General features: G+C 40.8%; 1 protein-coding gene and 1 long non-coding RNA gene across 10 annotated transcripts in view; one reads left to right on the top strand and one right to left on the bottom strand.

The window, feature by feature from the left end:
• NIBAN1 (niban apoptosis regulator 1) overlaps positions 1–27,958 on the top strand; it is a 201,147-nt gene that overhangs the window by 111,700 nt on the left and 61,489 nt on the right. For all 7 annotated transcript variants that reach the window (XM_054693409.1, XM_054693410.1, XM_054693413.1 and 4 more), the window contains 4 exons: positions 2,813–2,943; positions 6,117–6,248; positions 11,529–11,643; positions 15,732–15,899. In XM_054693409.1, coding sequence (XP_054549384.1) covers positions 2,813–2,943; positions 6,117–6,248; positions 11,529–11,643; positions 15,732–15,899 — 546 coding nt within the window. The remainder of the gene's footprint in view (positions 1–2,812; positions 2,944–6,116; positions 6,249–11,528; positions 11,644–15,731; positions 15,900–27,958) is intronic.
• LOC119241182 (uncharacterized) lies at positions 55–27,958 on the bottom strand. 3 transcript variants are annotated; one of them, XR_008551129.1, is made up of 6 exons: positions 27,851–27,958; positions 27,295–27,423; positions 14,590–14,671; positions 6,079–6,155; positions 2,968–3,009; positions 55–233 (listed from the first exon to the last, which is right to left on the bottom strand). It is a non-coding gene; the product is annotated as an uncharacterized LOC119241182 (long non-coding RNA). The 3 variants fall into 3 exon arrangements; XR_008551130.1 differs by lacking the exon at positions 14,590–14,671 and having other exon boundaries at positions 27,847–27,956; XR_005124254.2 differs by lacking the exon at positions 14,590–14,671 and having other exon boundaries at positions 27,851–27,956.

The following is a 27,958-nucleotide window of genomic DNA, read 5'->3' as shown; positions in this document are numbered from 1 at the left end:
CAGCAAATCACATTTCAAAGATTTGTAAAACTGATCATAAAATGATATCCACCCTCTTTTATTTAAACCCAAGCAAAAGGGCACAAATTACCATCAGAACTTAACAGGCTGTTTTTCTGCTAAACGAAACAGTGGCTACTAGGACCTAAAAAGGAAAATTTTGTTAATCATCTGTAAGTTTCAGGAGGTGAGACTCATTCTCATTGTGGGAATTCTCAAAGATGTCTTGTTTCCTGTAAGAAAAGTATAAACAAGTAGATAGAATTTCATTATTTATGCACCATATAAAAGCTAATAAAAATAACAACCAATTAGATAGTTACAAAGCCTGAATATTGAAGTATTATGCAATACTGATTAATAGCAATAACAAACTCACAGAGTAAGCAAAAGCATGCCTGATTTAAATTATAGAAGTTTTTATTTGCATCTCTACAGAACCTATTATTAGTGGTTCTCAAAACACCTTATGAGTAATAACTATGAAAGCCCATAAATACAACCAGAAAATGTAATGTTATAGAGGGAAGAAAGAAGAATTCCCCTTTTTCTCATACACATCATGAGTCCTAAATGCTTGAGCAAAAAAATCTCACCATCTACAGAGAATATCCACACACTGGGTGTTTGGAGCTGTGATTCCATAGGCACAGAAACTGGCAGCCATAGATTTAAGGTTCTTGTGTTGAGTATTTCTGTGCAATTGGAATTTGTCATTTAATTTTGAAATTTTACATGCACTATTGCGCTAAACAAATCTTAGTAGCACGTTATATTTTAATGTTTCTGTTGACTATAATATCAAATCTGAAAACAGAAATGATGGCAAATTCACATAAAAGTATTTACAAATATTTTGGAATGTCCTATCAGGTTTGTTTTTTCATAAGCTGTTGTCTTATTCCAATGACTAAGAGCTTATACACCCAGTCAGAGGATCTCTATCCTTGAAAGGTTGTGAAGATTTCTAATCTGCTCTGGAATGCTCCTTTGCCCTTTGTCTCCTATTTCTCCATCTCCTTTCCCTCCTTTGCAACTTCCCTACTCTCTGAAGCCAAACACAGGTTGGAAAATTTCAGGAATATTCCCAGTACCTGGCTCCCTCTCCCCCTCCACCTCAAGTCCTCAAGCTCCCTCCAGGTGGTTGATTCTCAGCTTTATTTTCTTCTGGCCCTGAGAGACCAAATGCTCAATGGCACTTCCATGGTTCTTCTTCACCTGCACATAGATTTCAAGTCAAGTGTGGATTAGGGAGCCTGGAGCTTGGAGAGAGTGACTTGACTGAGGTCATGCAGCTGATTTCTGTCTCACTAGAACTCAGACCAGAGCTCAGGTCTCTAGACTCTGAAGCCAAAATTGCCCCTTTTACTCGGGGTAATTATCAGTGCTTCAAGTCTCTTTCTCTGTCTCTGTCTCTGTCTCTGTCTCTCTCTCTCTCTCTCTCTCTCTCTCTCTCTCTCTCTCTCTCTCTCTGTCTGTCTCTCTCTTTCTCACACACACACCATTTAAACCAGAAACATAGAGTAGAATTAGAAGAAAGAGTTTGTTGATTTTATCTCAGGTTATGTATCTACAAAATTAGAGGTGGAACCTCCAGACTCTGAAGAGCAGTGGAGGGATGTGCGTGTACAACTACAGTGTGGATGACCATGCATCACACTATGGATTGCTGTAGTGCAGAAAGAGATGAATGACAGGAGGCCAAGGGGAATGAAGAGCAAGGTGAAGTGGAGAACACCAGAGGTAGAATGACAGTGGTAGAAGAATTAGAAGGATCATTGCATTTATGGCCATGGGTTTTTTAAAAAAAATTTTTTAAACAATATTTGCTTCCCCCCACCCCTCAGATTGAGTCCCCATAGAATTTCCTTCCCCAAGACACCCATGCACTATCACCTCAGCTTCCTGTACTCCTCCCTCCTTCCCTCTCACCCCTCTCCCGCCTCCTCCCCTGCAGTATGTCTCTGATTTATAATTGTCTGTTTTTGCTTTGTTGTCTGTTGTACTATTATTATTTTTTTTTACACTGATATCTTATTTGGTTCCCCTATATTCCTGTTATAAGTGAAACCATCTGATATTTTTCTTTTTCCTTCTGGCTTATTTCACTGAGCATAATTCCTTCTAGCTCCATCCACATTGCTGCATATGGCATGAGTTTATCTTTTTTGATTGCTGAATAATATTCCATGGTGTATATGTACCACATCTTCTTGATCCAGTCATCTGTTTTTGGGCATTTGGGTTATTTCCAGGTTTTACCTATTGTAAATAGTGATGCAATAAACATAGGTGTATAGGTGTACAGGTGTTCTTTTGAATCAATGTTTTTGTGTCCTTTGGGTAGATCCCTAGTAGTGGAATTGCCGGGTCATATGGTAGCTACATTTTTAGTAGACTGAGGAACCTCCACACAGGTTTCCATAGTGGTTGGACCAGTTTGCACTCCCACTAGCAGTGTAGGCGGGTTCCTTTTTCACCACATCTTCGCCAACATTTGTTGTTGCTGGGTTTTTTGATATGTGTATGGCCATGGGTTTTTGACATAAAAACCCTTGTCCCTTCTCCCCCTCTGCTACCAGGTTAAACCAGTTCCTAAAAAAAGTCCTTAAGGACCCTGATACCAGAAGGGGAGGGAGAGATAGAGGCATGTGCCACAGATAGCAACGTTCTCAAAGAATGTGGCTCAGAGCAAGTCCATGGGAAATAGTGGTGCTTGGGAGACCAGAAGGGTGTCTCTAGAATTATGTAGATAGGTGTCTATTTGTGAGAGATGCTACATTTCTGACCTTGAATTTTCCTGCTTTTCCAGGGAAAACCGAGGCTGCTATCAAAAACTTCAGTCCCTACTACAGTCGCCAGTACTCTGTGGCTTTCTGCAATCATGTACGCAATGAGGTGGAACAGCACAGGGATTTAGCATCACAGTTTTTGAAGACCAAGGTAACTCACAAATATTTGACTTACATATATCTCCCACTGAAGAAAGCTCTCTAACTCATAATATTTCTGAAATAAGAAACAGTTGAATGTCAGTTTTAAAACCTATTCTCAAATCATTTCATGCTCAAGAAACTATCTGCATGGAAATTAGAACATGTGATTTCTTATTGATGATGTAGTCCATAGAGAATAAAAACTAGCATGGCAACAATTTCATTATGTTTTTCATACATTGATGCTTGAATATTAGGGAATTTGAGTTGCCATAGTGCAGTTTATTAAAAAAAAAAAAAAAGCCAAAATTTCAGTGCCTCAGACTAGGGTATTTTAATTTTGGTAATAATTGGTCAAATACAATTTTCTCTTCTCACCCCCTAACTTCTCTCTCCTTTGCTGTATATAGCAGTAATCCACAGCCCCAATAAGTATTAATAGGCATCTACTACATGCTAGAGCTTATTCCAAGAACTGCATTCTCTACTTCTTTGTTTATACTCAAATATAGGAGGCAAAATAAATACATTTATTAAAAAATTAACAATACAAAATAAATATATGAGGCAGACAGTAAACAAATAAATTATCAGGTGATAGTAAATACTATAAAGAGAAATGCCGCAGGAGTCTGTGACCAACAGAGAATATGGCAGAGATGCCCTCTGTGCAAATGGCATTTGAGCTGAAACTGTGCTGTGTGAATATCTGTGGGAAGAGTATTCCAGGCAGATGGAACAGCAAGTGCAAAGACCCTGCAGCAGTCATAAGTACAGCAGGAAGGCTGGTGTGCTGATAACATTATGAGCTAGAGAGGAGAGTAGAAGAAGTATTTGCAGAACAGGTAGGGACCAGACCCTGTCAGGCCTGTGGGCCAAAAAGAGTTTGATTTTAAGTGTGATAGGAAGTTATTAGGGAGGGGGGATTGTCTACAAAGTGGTATAATGTTAGGTGATCTTTCTGGCCTCTCCATAGAGAATAGACTATGGGATGGGACAATGGAGACTGAGGAGACATGGCAGTCCAAGAAAAGGATGATGGCAAACTGGAAAAAGATGGTGGTAGCAGTTGTGAAAAGAGGTCCAAGTCAAGGTATATTTGAGATCTGACAGAATTTGCTGATGGATTGGGTATGAGATAAGAGAAGAGGAAAGTCAGTGATGACGTCAGGGTTTTCAGCCTAAGCAAATAAGAGGATGCAGTTGCCATTTACTCAGAAGGAAGAGTCCTAGGTGAATGTCAATCCTGGTTCACTTTTGGCCATATTAAGTTTGGGCTGCATATTTGACATACAACTATGGGGATGTTGGTTGTTTGAATCTGGAGCTCGGTAAAAAGGTGGAGACTAGGAAATAGAAATTGGGGAGTTGTTTAGCTTATAACTGGTATTAAAACCTGGGGACACAATCAAAGGAGAGCACAGACAGGAAAAAAAAGAGGTTCCACAATTAAACCCTCTTCATTTGGAGATCAGAACAAAGAGAAGGATATAGCATGATGGACTGAGATGAAATAGCCTCTGGAGTAGGAGAAAAATCTAGAAAGTATGATGCACCAGAAGCCAAACAAAGAAGGGGTTTCGAGGAGGGAATGATAAGTAGACCCAACAGTACTGAGAAGCCTAATACATTGACCCATAGATTTAATAGCATGGGTGTGTCAGGTTATTGGTTGTTATCCTCATAGAACAGTGATTCTCAGAATTTAAAGGGCTCATTAAAATGCAGGTTCATGTACACACCCCCAGTCATTTTGACACAGTCAGTCTAGGCGAGGCCATATTTTTAACAAGCGTATCAGTTGACTTAAGTAGCCCAGTTGACTTAAGTGCCTCAGAACTGTGAAGTTCAGCTTATATGTGGTTTCAGTTTCATTGAAGGGGAAGAGGCAGGCCCTGTCTTACCTTGCAATGAGTAAGATAGACAGCTGCCTTGGTGTTTCTCAGGGCAGAATAGGAAGCCCTGGCATTCGAAAGGGAATTAAATTTATCCTTTAGACATTCTTAAAAAGATTAGAGTGATGATCTCCTCTGTATGATCATGTAAATTTTCCCTGGAAGTGGTGAGATGAATATCTCATGGCACTGAGTTTTTTGTTTTTTTTTTTTTTAAGATTTATTTATTTATGCATACAAGAGCTGGGGTACAGGCCAGAGATGTGGCGGGTGAGAGGATTCACCAGAGACAGAATGGGGAACAGAACAGGCAGATCGACTGAAGTGCACTGCTGAGGGGAGCAGCGGGCGAGTCAGGAGAGGTCTGCTGCGCCATGTGGGTTGCTCCCTGGCCAGCTGGGGATCGAACTCATGCTGCAGAGGCTGCGGATTGCTTCATAATGTGGTGCTTCACCCCTTGTGCCACCAGGCAGGCCTGGCACTAAGTTTTTTAAAAGGGAAAGTAGATGTACGTTCAGTGACATGTGAAGACTAGGGGCTCATTCCTGTATTTTGAGATAATGTGAGAATTACACTATGAGCAGGATGGGAATTTTCCCTTCCAGTTAGCCCAATGGGAGACCTAACTGGCAATCTAAGGGAGACTCCCCTTCAGCATATGCATCACCAGCATTAATGAGAAAGACTCACACTTTTAAGTAGAAGAGGTAGAAATTAGTTTTGCTGGCTTGTCTGCTTGTTCTTTAGTCAAAGAGCAAGTCTGGGATGGATGAAGTGATCATAGACTGGGGATTTGGGGTCTGGGCAAACCACTGAGCACTGACTGTTGAGGCTGCTCTGAAGATGTGATAATAGGCATCAGCCTCTTCATTCTTCTTTTTTATATAGTTTTATTTTAATCCCAAGGCACCTTGGGGCGTTGGGGTAGATGTCTATAACCTGTACTTCCCTGACTCTCTCACACAGGTCATTGAAGATTTATGATGTGTGTGTATACCAGGCACAGGCTTATTACAATACTTCCTTCTACATATGCTATTACTGTAGCTTATTGTAGGGAAATGGAAATTGGTAAAAAAAAAAAAATCAATGGACAAATATTTGTATTTAGTCAGGGGGAGCAGAAAAAGGAAATGTAGAGGGAGGGGAAGGAAGAAACAAATTCCTCAGGATTTCATCCCAAGATAGTTTCCCAAAATATTCCTTGAAATACCCTGGATAGACTTAGTGGTAGCATGGCACATTACCTTTGCTGTGATAATCCCTTGTATTCATTTTTTAAAAGCCACCACTGGAGCCTGGAACTGTTCTGTATGAAGCAGAGCTGTCACATTTTGCCGAAGACATAAAGAAATGGAAGGAGAGATATGTTGTGGTTAAAAATGATTTTGCTGTGGAAAGCTACGAGAACAAAGAGGTGAGACATTTCCTGGTTACCACTGTTCTTTCCACAGTTCTTACAAGTTGGCTGAGTGGTTTAGCGTGCTCTCTTCTTCCAGATTGACTCATTTACTGAGCACATACTCACACAGGTACTTATTTCAGTCAATAGATATTTATTGAATGCCTATTATATGCCAAGTTTTATAGAAGGTTCTGGGCAAAAGGGTAGATCAGACAGATGTTTTGAGTGAGAAGATAGACTTTAATTGCAAGTGAGTATGACTGTTGAAGGTTATGCCAATCAAATCCAGGTTTGATCCTTTTTTTTTTTTTTGATCCTTTAGATTGTTCTCAATCACTGTATTGTTCCCCTCTCTGCTCTGTCTCAGTTTCTTTCTGCTTTCAAGGTGATTGTGACTGAATTTGCATGGGTTCCCAGGAAATCAGGACCTTTCACATATTTTACTCCACTTACAGATTTTTTTTCATTTAATTTTTTCCTAACTGTTAACTCATTTTCCTCATCTGTAAAGTATAGAAAGGTCTCAGACACCTGGGAGGACCTCTGTTTTAATGGGTTTGTAGTGCCAGGAAGGGCACGGAACAGGATACCTGTGTTTTTTGCGTGCGTGTGTGTGTTAAAACTTTATTTTTTACTTTCCTAAATTTTTAAAAATTTTTTACATCGTTGTTCATTTTTAAACAATATTTGCTTCCCCCCACCCCCTCAGGTGTAGTACCCATAGAGTTTCCTTCACCAAGGCACCTGTGCACCATCACCACAGCCCCCTGTGCTCCTCCCTCCCTCCCTCCCTCCAACCCTTCTTCCTCCTCCTCCCCTGCAGTATGTCTCTGATTTATAATTGTCTATTTTTGCTTTGTTGTGTTTTGTACTGTTATTATTTTTTTACACTGGTATCTTATTGGGTTCCCCTATATTCCTATTATAAGTGAAACCATGAGATATTTTTCTTTTTCCTTCTGGCTTGTTTCACTGAGCATAATTCCTTCTAGCTCCACGGTTTCGAGCAGACGGGTGAAGGAGAGAGTCCTGGAGCCCTTGCTGGCTTTTGCAGGATTTTATTGGGATTTACCAGGTACACGGCTGGCAGGGGAGCCGGGGTGCCAGGGGCCCGGGAGGCTGGCAGGCCTCGCAGCCCCCAGCGAGTCTTCACTCTTTCTGGGCTCTTCAGCATTCTCTTGTGGCCTGGTTCTCTCTCCTGCTTCTTTTATTCTCGCTCTGTTGTTTCGCTCTCTGCTGGTGTCCCCATGACACCGCCCTTATAAGCCCAGTCTTAGCCCAGGTGTATCCCATCTACCATGCCCACAACTCACTCCAGGTGCCCACCACCAGACATGCATTCAGGACCCAGGGATCCATCATCAATCCTAATGGTGGGAGGGCAGAAAGCCTGATACTTTTTTTACCTTACCCTACAGGGTTCCTGTGTCTTTCCCTATTTAGAAAGATACCATGGCATATGGAAAAGAATACTAAACAGAGAGCTTGGAAAACTAAAGTTAAGGTCAGACTTCAGTAAAACTAGGGAGTTGGGCTGATTGGCCCATTGATTCCTTCCAGATCTCACACTATAGCAGTTTTAGTTCACATAGATTCTCAAGCTCCCTTTAAAATGAATAGTTGCTGTTTGAGTTCTTGGATCCAATTCTGATATGAGTGAGTGTGGAGTCTTCTCCACACCAGCAAGCAATTCCTGAACACCAGCAGGGAGTATGAGAGCTCAGCTCATCAGATGCCACAGGTTAAGGGCTCAGTCTCCCAAGACTGGCTTCCACTTTAGATGCCAGCAATGCCAGCCACAGTCAGGTTATTAGCTGTGCATTCAATCAAAGAGCTGTAGATCAGAGGTTCCTTGAACCCCTCCTCAGATCTGTTTGCTAGAAGACTTTAGAATATTTAGGAAATCTGTTTACTCATTAGATCACTGACTTATTACAAAGGATATAACTTACAAATAGTCAAGTGAAAGAGATGCATAGGGAAAAGTATGGGGAAAAAATGGAGCTTCTGTGCCCTGTCCAGGTGTGCCACTTTCTCAGATGTTCACATGTTCACCTACCTGGAAGCTCTCCAAAGCTCCTGAATATTGCTTTTTTCCTGGAGGCTTCACCACATAGGCATGAGGATTAACTCACTGGCAACAGAACTCAGCCAGCCATCTCCCCTCCCTTGAGGTCTGGGGGTAGAACTAGCAATTCCAACCTTCCAGCCACATGGTTGGTTTCTCCGGGCAACTGACCCTCACCCTTAGGTACTTCCCCCAGAGTCACCTCATTGAACATAACAAGACATACCTTTAATATGCTCAATTCTTAGAAAATTCCCATGCTTTGGGACCTATGAGCCAGGACTGTGAATGAAGACCAACTACTCTGAGTTCAGGAGTAGCCAGGACAACCTGCACAGATATTCTGAGCAATACCCCTGATGCTAAACCATTAAGAAGAGGCTTCTTGCTGACAGACCTATGTGTTTCCTTTTGGAGAACAGACATAAAATGCAGTTCAAACTTATCCATGGACTCCCAGACAATGCTCAAGTGCTCTTTTAAGAATAGTGTCATCTTTTCAACATTAAGCTAATATATTTTTTGCTTATCTATATTAGAATTTCATTCAACTCTTTTTTTTATTTTTTTTTTTTATTTTTTTTTTTTTATAGAGGCATGTTTTATTTATTTATTTGTTCGTTTGTTTTGTTTATACATGCACTGGGTACAGTCAGAAGCGCGGGAGGGTGAGAGAATTCACCAGAGCCAGAGCGGGGAGCAGAGCAGGCAGAAGGACCGAAGTACACTGCTGAGGGGAGCAGCGGGCGGCAGGAGAGGTCTGCGCGCCATGTGGGACCCTCTTCTGGTGGCCGGGGAGCAGCCGGGAATCGAACCGGCGCTGCAGAGGCTGCGGGCAGCTTCGCAACCCAGCGCTCAACCGCTGCGCCACCGGGGAGGCCCCAACTCTTTTTTTTAAAGTTTTTTTTTAAAGATTTATCTATTCATACAAAAGCTGGGGTACAGGCCAGAGGTATGGGGCCTGAGAGGACTCACCAAAGACAGAGTGGGGAACAGAACAGGCAGATTGACCGAAGTACACTGCTGAGGGGAGCAGTAGATGAGTCAGGAGAGGTCTACTGCACCATGTGGGTTGCTCCCTGGCCAGTGGGAGATCGAACTCCTGCTGCAGAGGCTGCGGACAGCCTTGTAGGCTGTCTTAACCCCTTGCGCCATCAGGGAGACCCTCATTTTAGTCTTGATTTCTCTCTGAAGCAAATGATCAACACAATGTGAGTAACAATAGCAGATCCTTTACATTCTCTTTGGTACACTGCAATCTTCTCTCAGGGAAACTTGAGAGATGCAGTATGGTATGATGATTAATATCATTATGGTGAATCACACCTTTATCAGATCCCAGATATAAATCTCCTTGATCCTGGTTTTCTCATCTGTAAGAATAGTCAGCATGGTCACTTTGTCATGGTGATGTTTTAAACAAGTGAATATATTGAAACACTTTGTACATCGCCCAATATAGAGCCCAATATAGAACATTTGTTGTGTGATTACTACTAATTCATTGGGAGGAAAAACTCAGCATGCTCTTGGATTTTTTGGGGTTTTCACCACATTCAGTACTAACTGTAGTTTCATTTTTAATCAAATTTTGGTGTTTTTCCTCTTTTCATTTTTTAAGCTTGCAATATACAGACGATTTGCAATATATATATCGATTTCTTTGCTCATCATTTCAAATGAATTTGTTGGGTTGTTATAATAGGAGGATATGGTATCTGGATTTGGTGATAAAGTTTAAAAAACTTGGAAGTTTAAAAAAAAATGCCCATGCAATTTTCTTCAGTTCTTCAAATGTTAATATCCTGCTTTTTAGTTACAGAAGTGTTTTTAATAATACCTAAGACTTGAACATTAAGTACCTATAAACATTGAGTACTATTAGCCTACTATTGGCTAATAGTTAAAAAAGAAAAGGTGAAGCACTCTCATCTACCAATCACTTCCTACTCCCTGGCACTTGTTGGACAGTCCTGGGGGCTGGACAGACTGGGATTAAAGCCTGAATATGTCACCTACTTACCATTGGCAAGTTATTTAACCTCTATGAGTTTCATTTTTTCATTTTTAAAGTGAAGATAGTATCTAATTCATAGTGCTATTTTGAAGATTACATCATGCAATTTTTATAAAAGCTCAGGCCTGTTGTAACAAATAATACAATTTAAATAGGAGGCCAACTTGAACTGCTTCTAAACTTTTCTAAAATCACATCACTTTCGATTCTTCTATTGTGCTCTGGTTCCCAAATTGGCTTGAGCAATCCATTTGTGGTTCTTACAAGCAAGAATGCGACCTTCTTCAATAAATGAGAGCTGGATTTGTTTGGGTCTCTCCAGTCACTCTCTTATTGATGCAGAATGTGTTACTGTTATTCTGATTTTTTTGCCCTAAAACATTATTTTAGCTATTTCCAAGAGTATACTCTGGATTTGGGGTCCCCAGTTTCTTGGTTTCACTTCTAAACTTGCTTGGAGGTTGTTGTTCCCCAAATTTTGCTTTGTTTCAAACTCTCACATCAGATGCACTTACTTACATTTTATCCTATCTGAGGTCTTTATGGGTCTATTGGTTTCACACATCTGCTGTAGGATGCTCCGTACTGATTTTCCATTTCCCAAACAGCAGAGATAGTTGTCTACTGGTCAGCACTCATTATGATGTCATGATATTGCACTTCTATCCCTAACCGTTTTACTGCAACACATTCTCATGTTTGAGGGCCAAGTGGTAGCACATTTAAGGAAGGCAACATTTTTGTTTTTGGTGAAAATCATGGCAACTGTAACTGCAGTTACATGTCCTACTGTCTCATTTGTCATTGGTTACCAAGCATTTTGTGCAGGAAGTATCTGTGTGCATTCTCACCTTGTGATTATGAGAATGACTCAGGTGCTGAAATAGTAAGAATGGTAGAGTGTTTCTAGATGCTACTGAGGTTACGTTTTTCCCATTTGAGAAGCAAACTGACAGTGACTCTCCCTAAGATTAGGGACTCTTATCTACTATGTTGTGACCATCACACTGAAGTATGAAAATATTGCCTTGCAAGTAGCAGGTATACAAAACACATTTTTTCAATAACAGCTCTTATTCAATGACAGTGTGGGAATTACTGTATCTGAGGATATGCGTCTAGCTCTGTCTGTGTTTCTCTTATATTGCTGATGTTTTCTGAAAATCCAAATAGGAAAAAAAATTCATTTCTGCTTTTACTTTCCCAGGCATACCAGAAAGGAGCTGCTCCTAAAAGCCGAATTCTTCCAGCTGGTGGCAAGGTATTAACTTCAGACAATGACTACAATTTATTATCTGATCGGCATTTTCCAGACCCTATTGGTAAGTTGTTGAGCATCCTTTCCCAAGGGAAAATTCCTAAACTTGCTTTATTCAGCTAGACATGTGCTTTCCAGTGGGGTAGGAGGATTTCACTGTCCAGAGACATTTGGCATTATCTGGAGATCTTTGTCCCAACTTTGGGAGGATGGTATGACAGCTACTTAATGAGTCGATGGAGATGGCAATGATATGCTCAATACCTTGCCATTCACAGGCCTGCCCCTGTCAAATGAAGAATTATTCAGTGTAGAATATCAATAGTTGCCAGGGTTGAAGAAACCCTGGACTAGACATGCATTCTCCATAGACAAATGGAAGATGTGTTTTTCCAAATTTAGGTAAACATTGGACCACTTCTATTGTTTTAAATCGCAGTCAGTGATACTGTGTTCCTAATGCACAGAAAGCATTGGAATATACTACAAGCTTTAATAACAGTATACAGGACAGCAGAAATAAATAGATAGGACCCCATCTATGAAATGTGCAAACCTGTCTTTCAGGAAGTCAGCCTGGACCTGTCAGGGAATATGTTTCTAATTTCAGGATGATATGCAATAAAATACCCTAAAACAACAAAAAACATGTAACAAACACTACAGTAACTCAGAGCCACTGTTTTTTTTTTAAATGATATTAGTTAGCATGTCTCTAAATCATAGCTGAATGCTGTCATGGAAAGAGCATTGAACTGAGATTTGGGAGATTGAATTTTTATCCTGTTCTCATGCTGAACCTCTCCGGTTTCTGTTTCTCCAACACTAGGGCCTTGAATTGAAAACCTAGAAGGATCTTTTCAATTCTGCCATACTTCGATTCTCATTCATTCCACTTTTCACATGTAGAGACAGTGATGGATTACGTATCAACCAAATAGTGCATCTTATGGAGATTCATGAACTGTGGATAATGTAATAACTCCATTTGGTGTTGTGTAAATCATACAACACAATAATTACTTGGTTTCTTGAAGAGAGGCCTGGTTTTTATTAATGGTATGATCCTTTCATTAGAATTTATGGAGAAAATGTAATCATTTTATTCATTGTTATTTCGGTGCAGAATGCTTAGCATAGTGTTTTTAATAACGCTATTTGGATTAGTACATGGATCATAAACCTAGCTTGGCAAACTATTGCTAAGTAATTCAAGCTAAAGCAGTGCATTATGTGCATGACACATGTTATTATATTTTCTCTCAATATCTACTTATGTGTCATCTTGACTCTGGAACTGCTGTAGAAATGGGAATACCAACATGTTTTAGAATCTCTCCAAAGAATTTCCAATGAAATGAGTTCAGAGAGACAATATACTTATTGATGAAACCAGAAGCAATCAAAGGGATAAAAAACACAAAGCCTGTGTGACTAATGCCTTTTGGCCGAGGATTTCAGATTGAGGCATTTCAATGATTTTTTTTTATTGTGTGGTATGACCTTCTGAGTTTCAAAAATAGAATATTCTACAGTAGGTCATTTGTATATCCTTGTAACTCAATTCAGAAAAAATGCAGATTAATGGCATCTGGAAAATAGTTGTAAAAAGTTAAATGAGATAACTAGAGTCTTATTGTAAATTGTATGGTACTTGCTGAATCTTTTACATGCAAAGGGTCAATGTTGCTTTCAGTTGTCTGTACAAAATTATGACATCTTAGAAAGATGTGTTACTGATTCTACTGGAAAGAATAAAAAAAAAAGACACAATAAAGATGGGAGGAATTAATGTCCCTTGCGAAAAAGTGGTAGAGGTTTATCAATAATTATGTCATCTTTACACAGTATTCTGCTAAAATGAAGTGTCCCAACTGCCCTCAAGTTTTGCTAAAGTGATTCATTTATTTGGAATATTGCTAGTTAGACTCCAGTTAGCTGACACACAAAAAAAATTCAAATTAAATTCATAAGATTTTATCATCTTGCCAAAAATACTTGTATATGAGCAGTCCAGTGCTGATGTGACATGTCATAAAGGTCAAGGACTCTCTCTCTCATAAAGGGCAGGTAGTTGTTGGAGCACTGGCCATGTGCTTGCTCCAGAGAGCAGGAAGGGAAAAAGGAAAGAGACAGGAAATTTCCTTTTCTTTAACGATATTCCCAGAAAGCTCAGGAAGTTTATCTGACACTTCTGTTTATATCACATTGCCCAAAACTTAGTGGCTGTGTCACTTCAAACTGTAGTGGAGGCTGGAAAGCTAGTCATGATCCCATGTAGTTACTTGCTCAATTAAAAATCAGGGATTGCTATAGTATTGGATTGGAATCAGAGACATCAGAGTGATCTTGTATCTTTAAAATACATCTCTATCTACCCTTCTACTATATCTGTCTGTCTGTCTATCTATCTATCTATCTATCTATCTATCTATCTATCTATCTATCTATCTACTTACCTATCTATCTATCTCTATCTAGCTGTATATATGCAGATATAGATGCAGATATTAATATTTGCTTATGCATTTATGAATGTACTTATAAATACTCCTGGGACTGTCTGCTGAGAAGGTCTGGGAGCAGAAATCAATAAATCAATAAATCGATAAAACAAAAAGTAGGATTGTATTACTGAGAAAGATACTGTGTTACAAATAGAGGTCTCTGCTAGAACATTCAGTCATTCATTCTTTTGTTTGTACATTTGCATGCTGATTCTGTCTGTTGTTATTATGTACCAGGTATTTGGCTACTTTGCTCCCAATGCTTTTTACTCTGTTATGTTCAGATTTCAGGTCACTAAAACAGGGCTGCCCTCTATGCCTCAGGAAATTTATACTTTATCTAAGTCAGTTTTGATTTATTAACTTGCCAGTACCAAGACTCAGTTCTGGAGGCTCCTTTATGGTGTATTCACTTTAAAATACATCTCTATCCACTTCTTTATCCCTTATCCACATCTGGGTATATCTAGTGCTTTTATTTGTTATCAGAGTGTTCGCCTTACCTTCCTTTCCTTGAAGATGGTGCCATTGTGTAGGCAGAGAGCACGGGGCTGATTTTCTTCCTTCTGTCTGTTCTGCATGACTCTGAAAATAAGCTGGGGCTCATTTAACCAAATGCCATGTCATATAAATGGAATGCATGCGAGGGAACAAAGTTTAGGTAGGGGATCTGATGGTAGCATGGCTAACACGGGTTTCTTGGAATTACTTTTGAAGGAAAAGGAAAAAGTTCATTGTTTTTTAAATTTCTTAGGACAACATAGGATATTTATTCATTCAAGAAACTGTAGTTGAATGTCTACTAGGTTCTGTGGCTTGCTCTAGACTGAGGGTATAAAGATATGCAAGATAAAGTCTCCATCCTCTAAGCTATAGACAGTGGCACTGCCTCCTGGGGGGGATGGGACTACCTGAAAACCAGGAAGGGAATTTACCTCACTCTGTGCCCTTCATCCTGAGTATGGGTGCCAGACAGGGAAACAGATTATTACATTATTTTTGGTGAACAAACAGATCATTACATTATTTTTTCCCCACCTGATGGGAGGGGTGTTAGGATAGATGCTGGCCAGGTGGGCAGGTGAGAAAGCAGAGGACCGGTAGGGACAGCCAGCTATGTCTGTGGGTGATTTCTACGCAAGAAGGCGAGAGCCATCTGCTGAGTGAGACCTGCGGGCAGGCGGAGGCAGCAGGAGGAACCACAGTTCTCACTCTGCCACCTGTAGGTCGCCTCGCTCCCCTTCCCATCCCGTGGACTGCCCCAGAGACTTGCCTTCACAGCCTGAGACATGTATTTTATTTTATTAAAGATTTATTTTATTTATTTATGCATCCAAGAGCTGGGGTGTACACCAGAGGTGAGGGGGGAGGAGGGGTGTGAGAGAATTCACCAGAGACAGAGTGGGGAGCAGAACAGGTGGATCTACAGAAATATACTGCTGTGGGGAGCAGCGGGCGAGTCAGGAGAGGTCTGCTACGCCATGTGGGTTAGCTCCCTGGCAGGGATTGAACTCATGGTGCAGTGGCTGGTGATAGCTTCATAGTGTTGAGACTTAACCCTTTGCGCCAGCAGGGAGGCCCTGGGACATGTATTTTAAATTAAAAGATAATATATTTAAAATGTCTTTGCATTTTCCATCTTTAGCAACCAGCGAAAAGGAGGCCAGCCAGCCTTTTGTGGTCTTTCCAAAGGAGTTCCCTGTGTACCTGTGGCAGCCCTTCCTCAGGCACGGCTACTTCTGCTTCCAGGAGGCTGCCGAGCAGAGGAAGTTCAGTGCCCTCCTCTGCGACTGCATCCGGCACCTGAACCATGGTATGCGGCGTGATTGCCCTGTCCCATTGCTTTTCCTTGCTTCACCTGGAGGACCACTGTTAGAATGATTTCTAGAAAGAGCCACAGATGTTGCTGCCCCCTGGAAGGAGAGGGAAACCAGGTGAAGCCTGCCATCCTGCTGGTTGTGTAGTCAGATATGGGCAGCCTGGGCGACACTAGGTGGGAAGCAGTATAGGCTCGCATGCCGGGTGCCAGGCGTGTGCGTATAATTCATCCTTCTTTTCCTGTTTTTTGTTTTTTCTTAATTGAAATGACAGCAAGAATGTACTATTTGTACTATTTGTCTCTGGTCCAATCCTAGTCCTGCTGACATGTCTTGCTTATTATCACCTTTATTTCTGAATAACAATCATTCAAAACTTCTGAGTTTACAAAGTCACCTGGAGAACTTCAGTAAACAGATTTTGGGGCTCCACCCTTGGATATTCTGATTCACTGGAACCTTAATGGGGCCTTGATTTTACTTTGCTAACAGATTGCTGAGTGATATTCAGGCTGATGCTGTTGGTCTGTGGACCACAGTTGCTTCCAACCACTTTGCCCAAAGTGTACATTTAATGAAGAGTATGTGTACACACACACACACACACGCTATATCTATCTATCTATCTATCTATCTATCTATCTATCTATCTATCTATCTATCTATCTATCTATCTATCTATCTATCTATAATAACTTTCATTCCAGTGTATGATTTTTTGGTGAATTGATGTGAATGCTGTTTTTTTTTGGAGTCCACAAAGCCTTAAGTTACAGATAATTGATCTTTTGACTTTTGGTATTTGGGAAGGCAGCCAAATATGACTGGGGGCTGATTCTGGATAAGGTATTAGGGATCGAGTAATGAACCCTGCAAAGCTCCTGTCTCTGGGGTCTGTAGTCAAACAGCAGAGGAAAACTCACTCATAACTTCATGAGGTAACTTGATAGTTATCAAAGTTACCGATTAAAGTGTAACTAGGGTTACTGCATAGTCAAGAAAGTGGATCATATTTGCTCGTCAGGGGAGACCTCTGTGAGCAGTGACATTTGAGTTGAGTCACCTCATCTGCTTGTGCTTTTATTTCCTAGCTGGCTAATTTTACTATACACTTACTTTAAAGTTCTGAGGCTTACATGGGAGCATGAGTCCCACAGTAGGAAAGTCACTCGTAATACAGTCTATTTTCTTGATTTTGGCTTGTGTAGCCATAGGAGGCTAATGGAAAAAGATAATGTCACTATTTTGCTATAGCAACTTTGAGCAGCATTAGCCATAGTACTGGCTCAAAACTAGTTAGGGGCTTTATAAAAATAATATCCTTATTTATATCTTGCCTTTTTGGCTTTGGCATTTTAGAGACTTTCCCAGTGCAGTGCTTCCTGCTCCATCTAGCTCATTTTCAGTATACTGACACCTTGGTGGGCAGGGCTTTGGTCTAGATGAAGCATTCGGTTGGCAATAAACACAAGAACCATGAAGTTTCACTAAGCAAAGAATGTTCCCTGCCCAGCAGGATGGAACTTGCTTCATTCCCCCCACCCCACCGCCTTCCTTGCACATAATAGGAATTTCTCTGGGGAGTTTTTGGATGTCGTGCTGTCTGCATTTAGATTCCTTTTATGGAAGATTTCAGCAGATTCAAATCCCTCTTTGCTTGTGAGCATGTTATCAAAGGTGCTGAGAGGATGAGGTTAGGCACATGGCCTTGGTTCTGTGGCACGTTCTTCTGTCCAGAAACCACTTTTTCCGCCTGGAGGCTTTGGGCAGACTTAATGTGATTTGGCACAATTTCCAGTAACTCCACCCAGAAGTAGAGACCATCATCATATTGCAAGGATCAGTCCTGGGCTGCCAGGAGACAAAGCATTCACAGTCCTTCCCTTCTTGCCTCCCTTTCTACCTGTTTGACAGCACACTTCACCCTCTTCACTGGCTCACTTTTTGGATTTCAGTGTCTACCTGTTCTTCATTATGTAATTTTGAGTAGACTAGTAAGGGGTTCACAAACTCACAGTTAACCATTATTTTTTCCATAATTACTGGAAAATTCCAGAAGTCAATATAAAATTGGGGCTGTGATAAAGGCCAGAAACCTTGAGGAGACATCCCACCTCCACCTCCAAGGCAGGAGCTGATGCTGTGATAAAGGCCAGAAACCTTGAGGAGACAACCCACCTCCACCTCCAAGGCAGGAGCTGATGCTGGGTCTCTATCCACTCACACATCCTCAGGGATCCCCCACCCCCACTTTTATTGAGATATAATTGACCTATAATGTTGTATTAGTTATAGCTGTGCAACATAGTAATTTGATAGGTGTATATAGTGCAAAGTGATCCCCACAATAAGTCTAGTTAACATCCATCATCAGACAGTCACAATTTTTTTCTTGTGATAGGAACTTTCAAGATCTATTCTCTTAGCAGCTTTCTAATACACAATATAGTGTATTTAGTCACCAAGCTGTACATTCCCTCTGTGAGGTATTTATTTTATAAATAAATCTCTGTGCAGTATTTATTTTATAAGTGTTTGTTATAAAATTTTGTACCTTCTGATCCCCTTTGTCCAGTTCCCATCTCTCCCCCCACCCTGCCTTTGTCAACCACTAAGCTGTTCTCCTCTTGAGTTCAGATTTTTTATTTTTATTTTTTGTTAAAGATTTATTTATTTATGCATACAAGAACTGGGGTACAGACCAGAGATGCAGGGGATGAGAGGATTCACCAGAGACAGAGTGGGGAACAGAACAGGCAGATTGACTGAAATACACTGCTGAGGGGAGCAGCGGGCGAGACAGGAGAGGTTTGCTGCCCCATGTGGGTTGCTCCCTGGCCAGCCAGGGATTGAACTCTAGCTGCAGAGGCTGCGGATTGCTTCATGGTGCATTGCTTAACCCCTTGCGCCACCAGGGAGGCCCAGGTTTTTAGATTCCACCTTTAAGTGAGGTCTACAGTATTTTTCTTTCTCTGTCTGATATTTTACTTGGCATAATGCCCAAGGGATCTTTGAAGGAAAATTCTTTCATTGTCTTCCTGTAAGTTCTACCAAGGATGTCTGTTATTTGGAGGTCCTAGGACACCTCTCGTGTATTCAATCCCACAGAACTTAACCCACCTGCCCCATAAATTCTGCGTTCAAGTTGGTATAGATATCTGAATCTAGAATCACACATCTGGTTCTGTTCCTACTGGGATGGGTGCATTTTCTATTTAATCCTGACAGAGGGCCTCATTGCCCCTGTTCGGTACAATAGGCTTGTGCCCTAAGGTATGTATGTGCAAGCAGAGGGCTCTCTGCTAGTCGGGCCTTCAAGACAGGGAGCAGCTCCAGGTGCTCCATAGATCCTTTACACTCCTAGGAACCACAAAGAGGTATTTGTGTTTGTTTTTGGCACCTCTTCACTGAGCAGAACCGAGAAAACAAGATAAATCACTCCAACACACTGAACTAAATATTAAGTCCACAGTGTGACAGGTGCCTAGAGCCTCAGCTGGACCCCAGCCTATGAAATCACCCAGCCATCCCCTCTACCCCTGCAGGAAGGTCAGAGTTCTAAATGTCTATGACACAAATGGGGACTTCCATGAAGCCAATATGTTCATGGACAGACCTAGTGTCCAAAATTCCATTGGATTCTTCAGAATTTTGTTTGCAAAATATGATCATTACTGTTATGTGGTTATAGTGAGATCTCTTAGCAAACATAGAGGGCTGCACTTATGCCGAGGAATAGTGACTGCTCTTACTGTGAGTCTGTCCTTGTTCTTTCAGGATTACCATTCCTTGGCATGGGAGTTTACAGGAAGAGCAAAAGGAGGAGGGTGTGTGGGGCCTGGAGCAGTCAGTGCAGAATTCAAGGAACTGAAGGAGTTTTATGTGATTAGTGTTGAGAGAGGAGAGAGGTGCCCAGTGAGAGCAAGATGGGCTGCCCCCAGGCTGTGATGCATTGTGATGCGTATTAAAGGATTTAGAGTTTATTCTAAGAGCAACCAGAAACCAGGAAAGGTTTTAAGCAGATAAGTGGCAGCCATATATTCATTCTAGGAGGGACACACTGGCTGCAGTCTGGGTAGTCACATGAGGGTAGCGTGCTGGGATGCCAGGTGGTTTGACCATATAAGAAGCATTGGCAGGCAATGGATGGTGGCGGCCTGCCCCTGCCCCAGAGTGTGTGGGTAGTGAGGGGTGCCTGGAAAAGAGAGATCCAAGAAGTAGGAGCAGGGGGACAGAGGCTAGAGAACATGGGGCAGGCAGTCATGGGAGAATCAGAGGGAAAGTTCCAGGTTCTGCCATCTCTGAGATGGGTACCTAGTGTGAAAAAGAGCAGTTTCTAGGGAAACATTGTTCAGTGTTGCAGATATTGAGTTGGAGAAGTCCATGGACATCGCAGTGAGGAAGTCTTGCAATGTGTGGACAAAGCTGAAGAGGCAAGCACGATGTGGAGTGGATACACTGGTGTGAAGCCAGCAACCTACGTGTAGTCCCTGAAGCCCTGACTGACTTTGTAGGAAGAGTGTTGGTTGGGAGACCTGAAAGGCAGAGGCTGCCTCTTACCTCTATCCCCAGCATTTGGCCAAGCATCTGGCCTCTGGTACAGGCTCTGTAAATATGGCCATCCTCTTATGTGTGTGTGTGTGTGTGTGTGTGTTTAGAAGAACTGGGGTGTAGGCCAGAGGTGTGGGGGGGATGAGAGGATTCACCAACGACAGAGCGGGGAACAGAACAGGCAGATCTACTGAAATACACTGCTGAGGGGAACAATGGGCGAGACAGGAGAGGTCTGCTGCACTTTTGGGTTAGCTCCCTGGCCAGGGATTGAACTCAGGCCCTAGTGGTGATAGTGCTGAGACTTAACTCCTAGGTTACCAGGGAGGCCCTCATCCTCTCACTTTAGGTTTTGTGCCCACTTGTGAAAACATGGGGCATTGTATATTGGTGCGGCTTAAAGATGTTTGTATTAAAAATGTGTGAACATTAATGTCCAATGGATTGGTGCTTTTATGTTAAGTACTAACTTATTCACTCATTTCATGGATCTGTGATCTACAATTGAACCTTTAAGCAACATGTTTATCAGGAACATGAGATTGGGTGACTTAGTTTGGGACTTGTGAGGTTCTGTGACTAGGCTGTCTTTGACTCACCCTTTTCTTACCTACTCAGTTACCCGTGTCGCTTGTGTATTTTATGTCAAGTTCACTGCTACTAACCTGCTTGGGACTCATATAAAAGAACATTCCCAGAGGCTTTTAGTTGATTCTATTTTTTCCAATTACTGCCATCTCCTACATATAACTGTCAGATAAATCATCTTTAAATGCAATTTTGGTTTAAAATTTTTCAGTGGGGCTGCCATTGTCAAAAAAGATAAAACACTTCATTACAAAGCTGGCTGAGCCTGTTTCCTATTCCCCTCAAGTACGAGATAGTCTTCCCACAGCCCTGCTGTCCTGGCCATTGGGTGGAAATTTGGCTTGGACCTCTTTGGTCTCTGCCTGCACATGGACTGCCCACTCCTCTTGTCCACCTATTCAAGTTCTCTCTTGCTTCCTTCAGATAAGAACAAGCTGCAGACTGAGCCCTGCCTCAGAGACACATTGTTAATTCTACTAATGCCTATTGTCTGTCTCCTGATTGGATCCTTACACATTTTGCCGCACATTGTCCATTTTCACATGTGGTTGTCCCATTTCTCTGAGTCTATTTCAAGTTCCTGAAGGCAGATATATATAGCTATAAATGTGGTATTGTTACAGGGCAGCATGTCCTCCAATTGCAGTGCACTTATAGTGACACCAATGCAAGGAAGGTCCTTTGGGCTGGTAAACCACAGGTGTAATGGGGTCAACAACATCGGGGACCAGACTGTTACAGGACAACCCCAAAGGGGAATTAAACGGCATGGGTGTGAGTCTTCACATGCTTTAAAAAATTCAGAACAAGACCCAAGGGAGGCACACATACAAAGATTAATAAAGGTTTATTTATAAGGGAAATGAAAATAGCGGAGGGGAGGAGGGAGAGAGAGGGAGGGGGAGAGAGAGAGAGAGAGAAGTTAATTGGTCAATATGTCCTACTGGTAATACAGTCTGAGCTGGGACCCCAGGTGCATACTGAAGGCAGGCAAAACCAAGCCCCCTCCAGCCCACATATGTTCAGTTTTATGCCAAGCATGGTTGCTTAACTTTACCCCTAGTTCCCAGCAATCCTCCCTTCACGAAGTTGGTCTCTGGTAAAGGCTCTGTAAATATGGCCATCCTCTTGTGTGTGTGTGTGTGTGTGTGTGTGTAGAAGAACTGGGGTGTAGGCCAGAGGTGTGGGGGGATGAGAGGATTCACCAATGACAGAGTGAGGAACAGAACAGGCAGATCTACTGAAATACACTGCTGAGGGGAGCAATGGGCGAGACAGGAGAGGTCTGCTGCACCTTTGGGTTAGCTCCCTAGCCGAGGATTGAACTATGGCAGGTTCATGGTATGATGGGAGTTGTAATCCTTGACTCCTGGGATTTTTTTTGGCATGGAGCTGGGGGTGGAGTCCCACCCCCAGTATTCAGGACAGTATTCCCACCCCCTATTCAGGACATACTGTTCTCCCAACAGTATGGACTAATTCACAAACCCATTAGCATTAGTGAGTGAAGGGATTTGTCAACTGAAGCCTAAAGGACATCTTTGGTCTTTGCCTGCACATGGACTGCCCACTCCTCTTGTCTACCTATTCAAGGTCTCTCTTGCTTCCTTCAGATAAAAGCAAGCTTCAGGCTAAGCCCTGCCTCAGAGACATGTTGATAGCCAAGAGGACAGGTATTACAAGGCAGCCATCACTGGCTAAATGGTGATTCTGGGAAGAAGAAGGAATGTTTGCAAAGTTATGTTCAGCTGGGCTATGCTAGCTTGAAGGGCAGCCAGGATTGCCATGGAATGAACATTGGTGTCCCCATCATCATGAACACTAAGGGAGAGAAATGGTAGGATGCCTGGGAAGCATGAGGGCTGAAAGAGATAGTATAAAAGAAGATTTTGATGGAAAGAACACAGTCCTGTAAAAACACCCTGCAAACCTCTGCTTCAAGTTGGCCTGATTCAAAACTTGTGACAATTTTGATATCCTCTATGCTTGTGATGGAGCAGTCAGGCTGCGTGCAAAGCAGCAGCAGTGATTAAACTTTGGAATTGGTTGCTGTGGGTGTTCCCTGCCTGGAGCTCTTCTCCCAGAAACCCCATGTCAAATCAAACACCTTTATTAGATTTGGTTTTGACACTTGCACACTTTAGGTGTTCAATAACTTGCAGAGTTGAACTGCATTTTAAAATAGAAAAGGATATTATGATTCAAATCAGATGGAACAAATCCTTTTTGGTGTGTTTATTTGAACTCAGTGTTAATGCTCTTCATATGATAAACTCATTCTTTGATAGACTAAATGTCTGGTGTAAGCATCAGTCTATTTTAACTGAAAACATGAAATCAATTTTATTTTGTCATATATGAAAATATTCTTCTAAATTTGTGACACATGCTGATATTTATATATTTATTTATTCTGATATGTATTTATTGCTGATAGTTTATATATTTATTTATGCTGATAGTTGTATATTTAACACATATCTATGAGTTAGAAAATTCTAACTATCCTTGGGCCCTTTTGGAAATTTTACTACAGATAAAAATTGACTGGGCATAGATAAACAGTTTCTGTAAACAGATCTTTGAATGCTCTTCCTTACAAATTATTCTCTAGTATATATCTGTTGCAATGCTGAAAAATGTTTATGCATTGTAAACAAAATGCTTCCTAACTACTGTTTAATAAATAATTAGATATCAATTTTCAGTTTTTACAGGACTATTCCAAACAGAATTCTTTCAGAAGATTCTCTCTGCTTGGTGACTATATTCTCTTCTTGAGTTTAACTCTTTACCTAACTCAGTTCAGACTCGACACATAAATATGTTCTCTGTCCCTTTGTGTATCCCATTTTATCTTAAATTATTGCTTCCCCCTCTCTGACCCTTGTTTACTATTTAAATTTGGAAGGGACTTTACTGGTCACCTACTCCAACCCCCAAGAGCTTATTAATGATAAGTAATGGTAAGTAATAATGATGTACTTGCTGAAGTAGTTAGCATTAAAAGAATAGTTGTTCTAATGCCTAATCCTTGGCATCTGTTTCAGTTTTTGTGTCTTTTTGGCATTACTTTTCAAAAGATCTTTCCTCTCTGGTCATTTAAAACACATTACTACTAAATCAGATTGCTCTTGTGATACATTTACATGATCTAAAGTGAAGTAAACCCGGAGCTATTCACTTGAGCTCATCTGAACTTGGGGTGTGTCTGGTTTCTTGATAAGGAGTACTAACCCAGTATTTTGCCCACTAGCTTAATGTGACTCTATCTTTTAATTTAGATATACTCTGACAGTAACATATTTGATGACATAGCCGGTTTACTGATTAAAAACTCAAGCTGTCTAGTTTTGTGTAATTCAAATGAAAGCTCATTTCTCAAGAAAGTTGATTCTGCTTGTGAGGACATGAGTTGGAATACTTTAAAAATAATAGCTCTAAAAGAAGCCAAACAGAGCAGGACAAATACTACATGGTGTCACTTAGATGTGAAATCTTAAAAAATAAAAGTCAAACTCATAGAATGGAAAGTAGTAGAGCGAATGTGAGGGGTAGGAGTAGAAGAGATAGGGAAAGTTTGGGGAAAAGATACACATTTTCAGCTGTGAGATGATTAAGGGCTGAGGATCCAATGCAAAACATGGTGACTAATGTTGATCATACTGTATTGTGTAGCTGAATTTTGCTTAGAGTAGAACTTAAACATTCACAGATAAACATGTGACGTGATGGATGTATTAATTAATTCCACGGGGGACTCTTTCCCAGTGTATGCATATATCAAATTACCACGGCATTCTCTTTAATATCTTACAATTCTGTATGTCAGTTATACCTAGTAGAGCTGAAATTAAAAATAACAGGTCTTAAACATGTTTGATTGATATCATTTATGCTTATGGATTTACTTATATTACTTCAAGCTCTCAAAACAATCTAAAAGTTGGAACTGAAAGAACAGGTTCCCATCCGAAACTAGAATAAACAGAACTGCTTTCTCTCAGTTACTTAACTTATCACCACCAATGCATATCTTAGGTTTATTTGTTGCTTAAATCTGTGTTACCATGGAACTATTTCTGAATACTTTTTTTGCCTATCAAATGCGTTATGATTTCAGCAAATCCTCTGATTCCTATCCACTCCCTGCCTCATTCTTCTTCCCAGCCCATCAGACCAGTGAGTGAACCAAGAAGCTATTTTGGTCTGAAGGTTTAAAAAATGTGCTATTATGGTAGTTGAGAATGACAATTAAAAGAGTAATAAAAAAAAGATTAAATTAGCAGAGAGTTGAAGTTAATTCAGTAAATTTTTTTGTCGGTACTATTTGGATAGCTCTGGCTTGAGGTGCCTCAGGAGACAGATGTTATTAAGACAGACTTTGGAAAGGTTTGAATAGCAAATGGAATATGGGAAGATTGAAACTTACTAAAAGGACCAAGCAAATGGGATGGCTGTTTGAATATGTAGCTAGATAATTAGCATTATAAGAGAACTCTGTTTGGCATATTCCTGGATTTCTTTTAAAAATCAACATTCAGGGGAGCCTGGAGAATATTCTCTGTGTGATTATGTCCTCTTCCCTGCAATGTGAACAAATTCGTATCGTGACCTGGGTGATAAACATGCTGGGAGCTGTCGTTCGTTCTATTGATGGTTTGAATTTTTTAAATTGAATATCGCGTAGTTATAAAAGAATGTTTCAGAAGTAGGTGGAAAGCATAAAGAGCGTAAACGTTATTTCTGTAATGTGTTGTACCTTCTCACATGCTAATCCTATTACCTTCACTTCCCTTTGGACTTTGTGTTTGCTTTTCTTTATAGCTTCACCACACATGTTTAATCATTTGCATGTTTTTGGACTTTATCCTATGGAATTTTATAACATGTCTTTTTTCATTGCTGAGTACATGCAACTATATTAATATGCCATAATTTCTAATTCCTTCTAATTCCTTCTGTTGATAGGCATTGGGGTTATTTCCTTTCTGTTCAACACTATTTTATAGAAACCTAGTTTAGATTTGGTTTGCTATGATTGTAAGGAATGGTCACATCTGTCTTAACAAGTGTATTTGACCTGCAGTTCTCCTATGTTGCAATAACATTTTTAGATTTTGCTATCAAGATTACTCTTGCTTCAGAAAATGAGTTGGAGAGTGTTCTCCATCCCCCTCTCTTTTTATCCTTTTTTCTGTAAAGCTAAGTATTCTTTTGAGATAAGATTTTAAACTGCTGACAGATTTTCTACTGTTACAGAATTATTCAGTTTCTCTACTTCTTAAGTCAGTTTTGGTAGGTTACAGTTCTTTTATGTTTTAAATTTTAGCTATGCATAGTATCCTCTTATTTATTAAGAATATATTCATGGGCCTCCCCGGTGGCGCAGAGGTTGAGCACTGGGTTGCGAGGCTGCCCGCAGCATCTGCAGCGCCGGTTGGATCACCAGCCACCAGGTGAGGGCCCCACAAGGTGCGCAGACCTCTCCTGCCGCCCACTGCTCCCCTCAGAGTGTACTTCGTCAGTCTGCCTGCTCTGCTTTCCGCTTTGGCTCTGGTGAATTCTCTCACCCTCTCGCACTTCTGACTGTACCCAGTGCTTGTATAAATAAATAAATAAATCTTTAAAAAAATTAATATATTCATGACACTCCTTTATTCTCTGCAGCACCTGTACTTCCCTCTTATTTCTAATATTGATTGTTGGTACTTCCTCTCTTTTATTCTTGGTCAGTCTTACTAGAAGTATGACAGTTTTGTTAACTTCAAACAAAAAGTAAACGTAGCATTTTCAATTGTTGTAGATTGGGTTTTCTGCTATGTTAATTTCTGATATTATCTTTTTTAATTGCCTTTCTTCTATTTCCTTCAGCTCTGTTTTGGTGGGTTTTCTCCCTTGTCTCTACAGTAGCTGCTTAGCTCATCCTGACTTTTGAAATGCTACAACTATTTTGACACTCTTTCCTTCCAAAAAATGGACCCAAATTTTTCTCCTCTTAAATATGAGCCAGATTTAGGGTCTAATTTCTTATGAAAAGAATATGCCAGAAGTGATGTTATGTGACTTCCAAGAATAGCTTACAAACAGAACAACTTCTGCCCCTAGTTTTTCTTTGGATCACCCACTTGGGAGAATTAGCACCAGCTAGTGAGTATGTGCGAGTACCTGTCTGTGGAGGGTCATGAGAAGGGAAACGGAGGCTTCCTCCCAACAGCCAGCACCAACTTGTTAGCTTTGTGAGTCAGTTACCTTGGAAATGGATGCTTCTGCGCCAGTCAAGCCTTCCGATGATTACAGCTTTGGCTACATGACTATAGTCTGATGAGACACCTCCATCAAGAACTATCCAGCCAGACTGTTTCAAATTCCTGACAAAATCTATGAGAGAGGACCAATAGTTATTGTTTTGAGCCATTAGCTTTTGGCGTCATTTGTCTTGTAGCTAGAAAAGTAATGTATTCACTAAATAGCACCCTTTCTTCTGCTCTAATAGAGGCTTTTAAATGCTATAAATTTCCCTCTGTGTATTGTTTTGGCTGAATCCTGTAAGTTTGGATAGAACTTAACTTCTTCAAGAGAAAAATTAATAACATCCTTAACTTTCTCTCAAAACATACAGAAAACTTAGAAGACTAACTCCTTTAACACCCTCCTCTCACATACAGGCTATTGTTAACTTGTATTTTAATTACAATTGACCCTTGAATAATGAGGGAATAGGGGGATTGGTAAAGGGTGCTGACCCCTTTTGCCTAGTAACTGAAAATCCACGGATAACTTTTGACTCCCCCCAAAAGTTACCTACAGTTGTTCCTTAGAATATTTGAGGTTGGTTTCAGGACCTTTCCCCACACCACTCCCCCGCCATGACAAAATCCATGGAAGTCCCGTATTGTGTGCCTTCCGCATCCGC

This window comes from Talpa occidentalis, unplaced genomic scaffold, assembly GCF_014898055.3.
Source record: "Talpa occidentalis isolate TD23 unplaced genomic scaffold, MPIMG_talOcc4v2.1 talOcc4.12, whole genome shotgun sequence".
In the NCBI taxonomy this organism is placed as follows: domain Eukaryota; kingdom Metazoa; phylum Chordata; class Mammalia; order Eulipotyphla; family Talpidae; genus Talpa; species Talpa occidentalis.
Note: the sequence above shows the minus strand (reverse complement) of the source record. Positions and strands in the feature narration are given on the sequence as shown.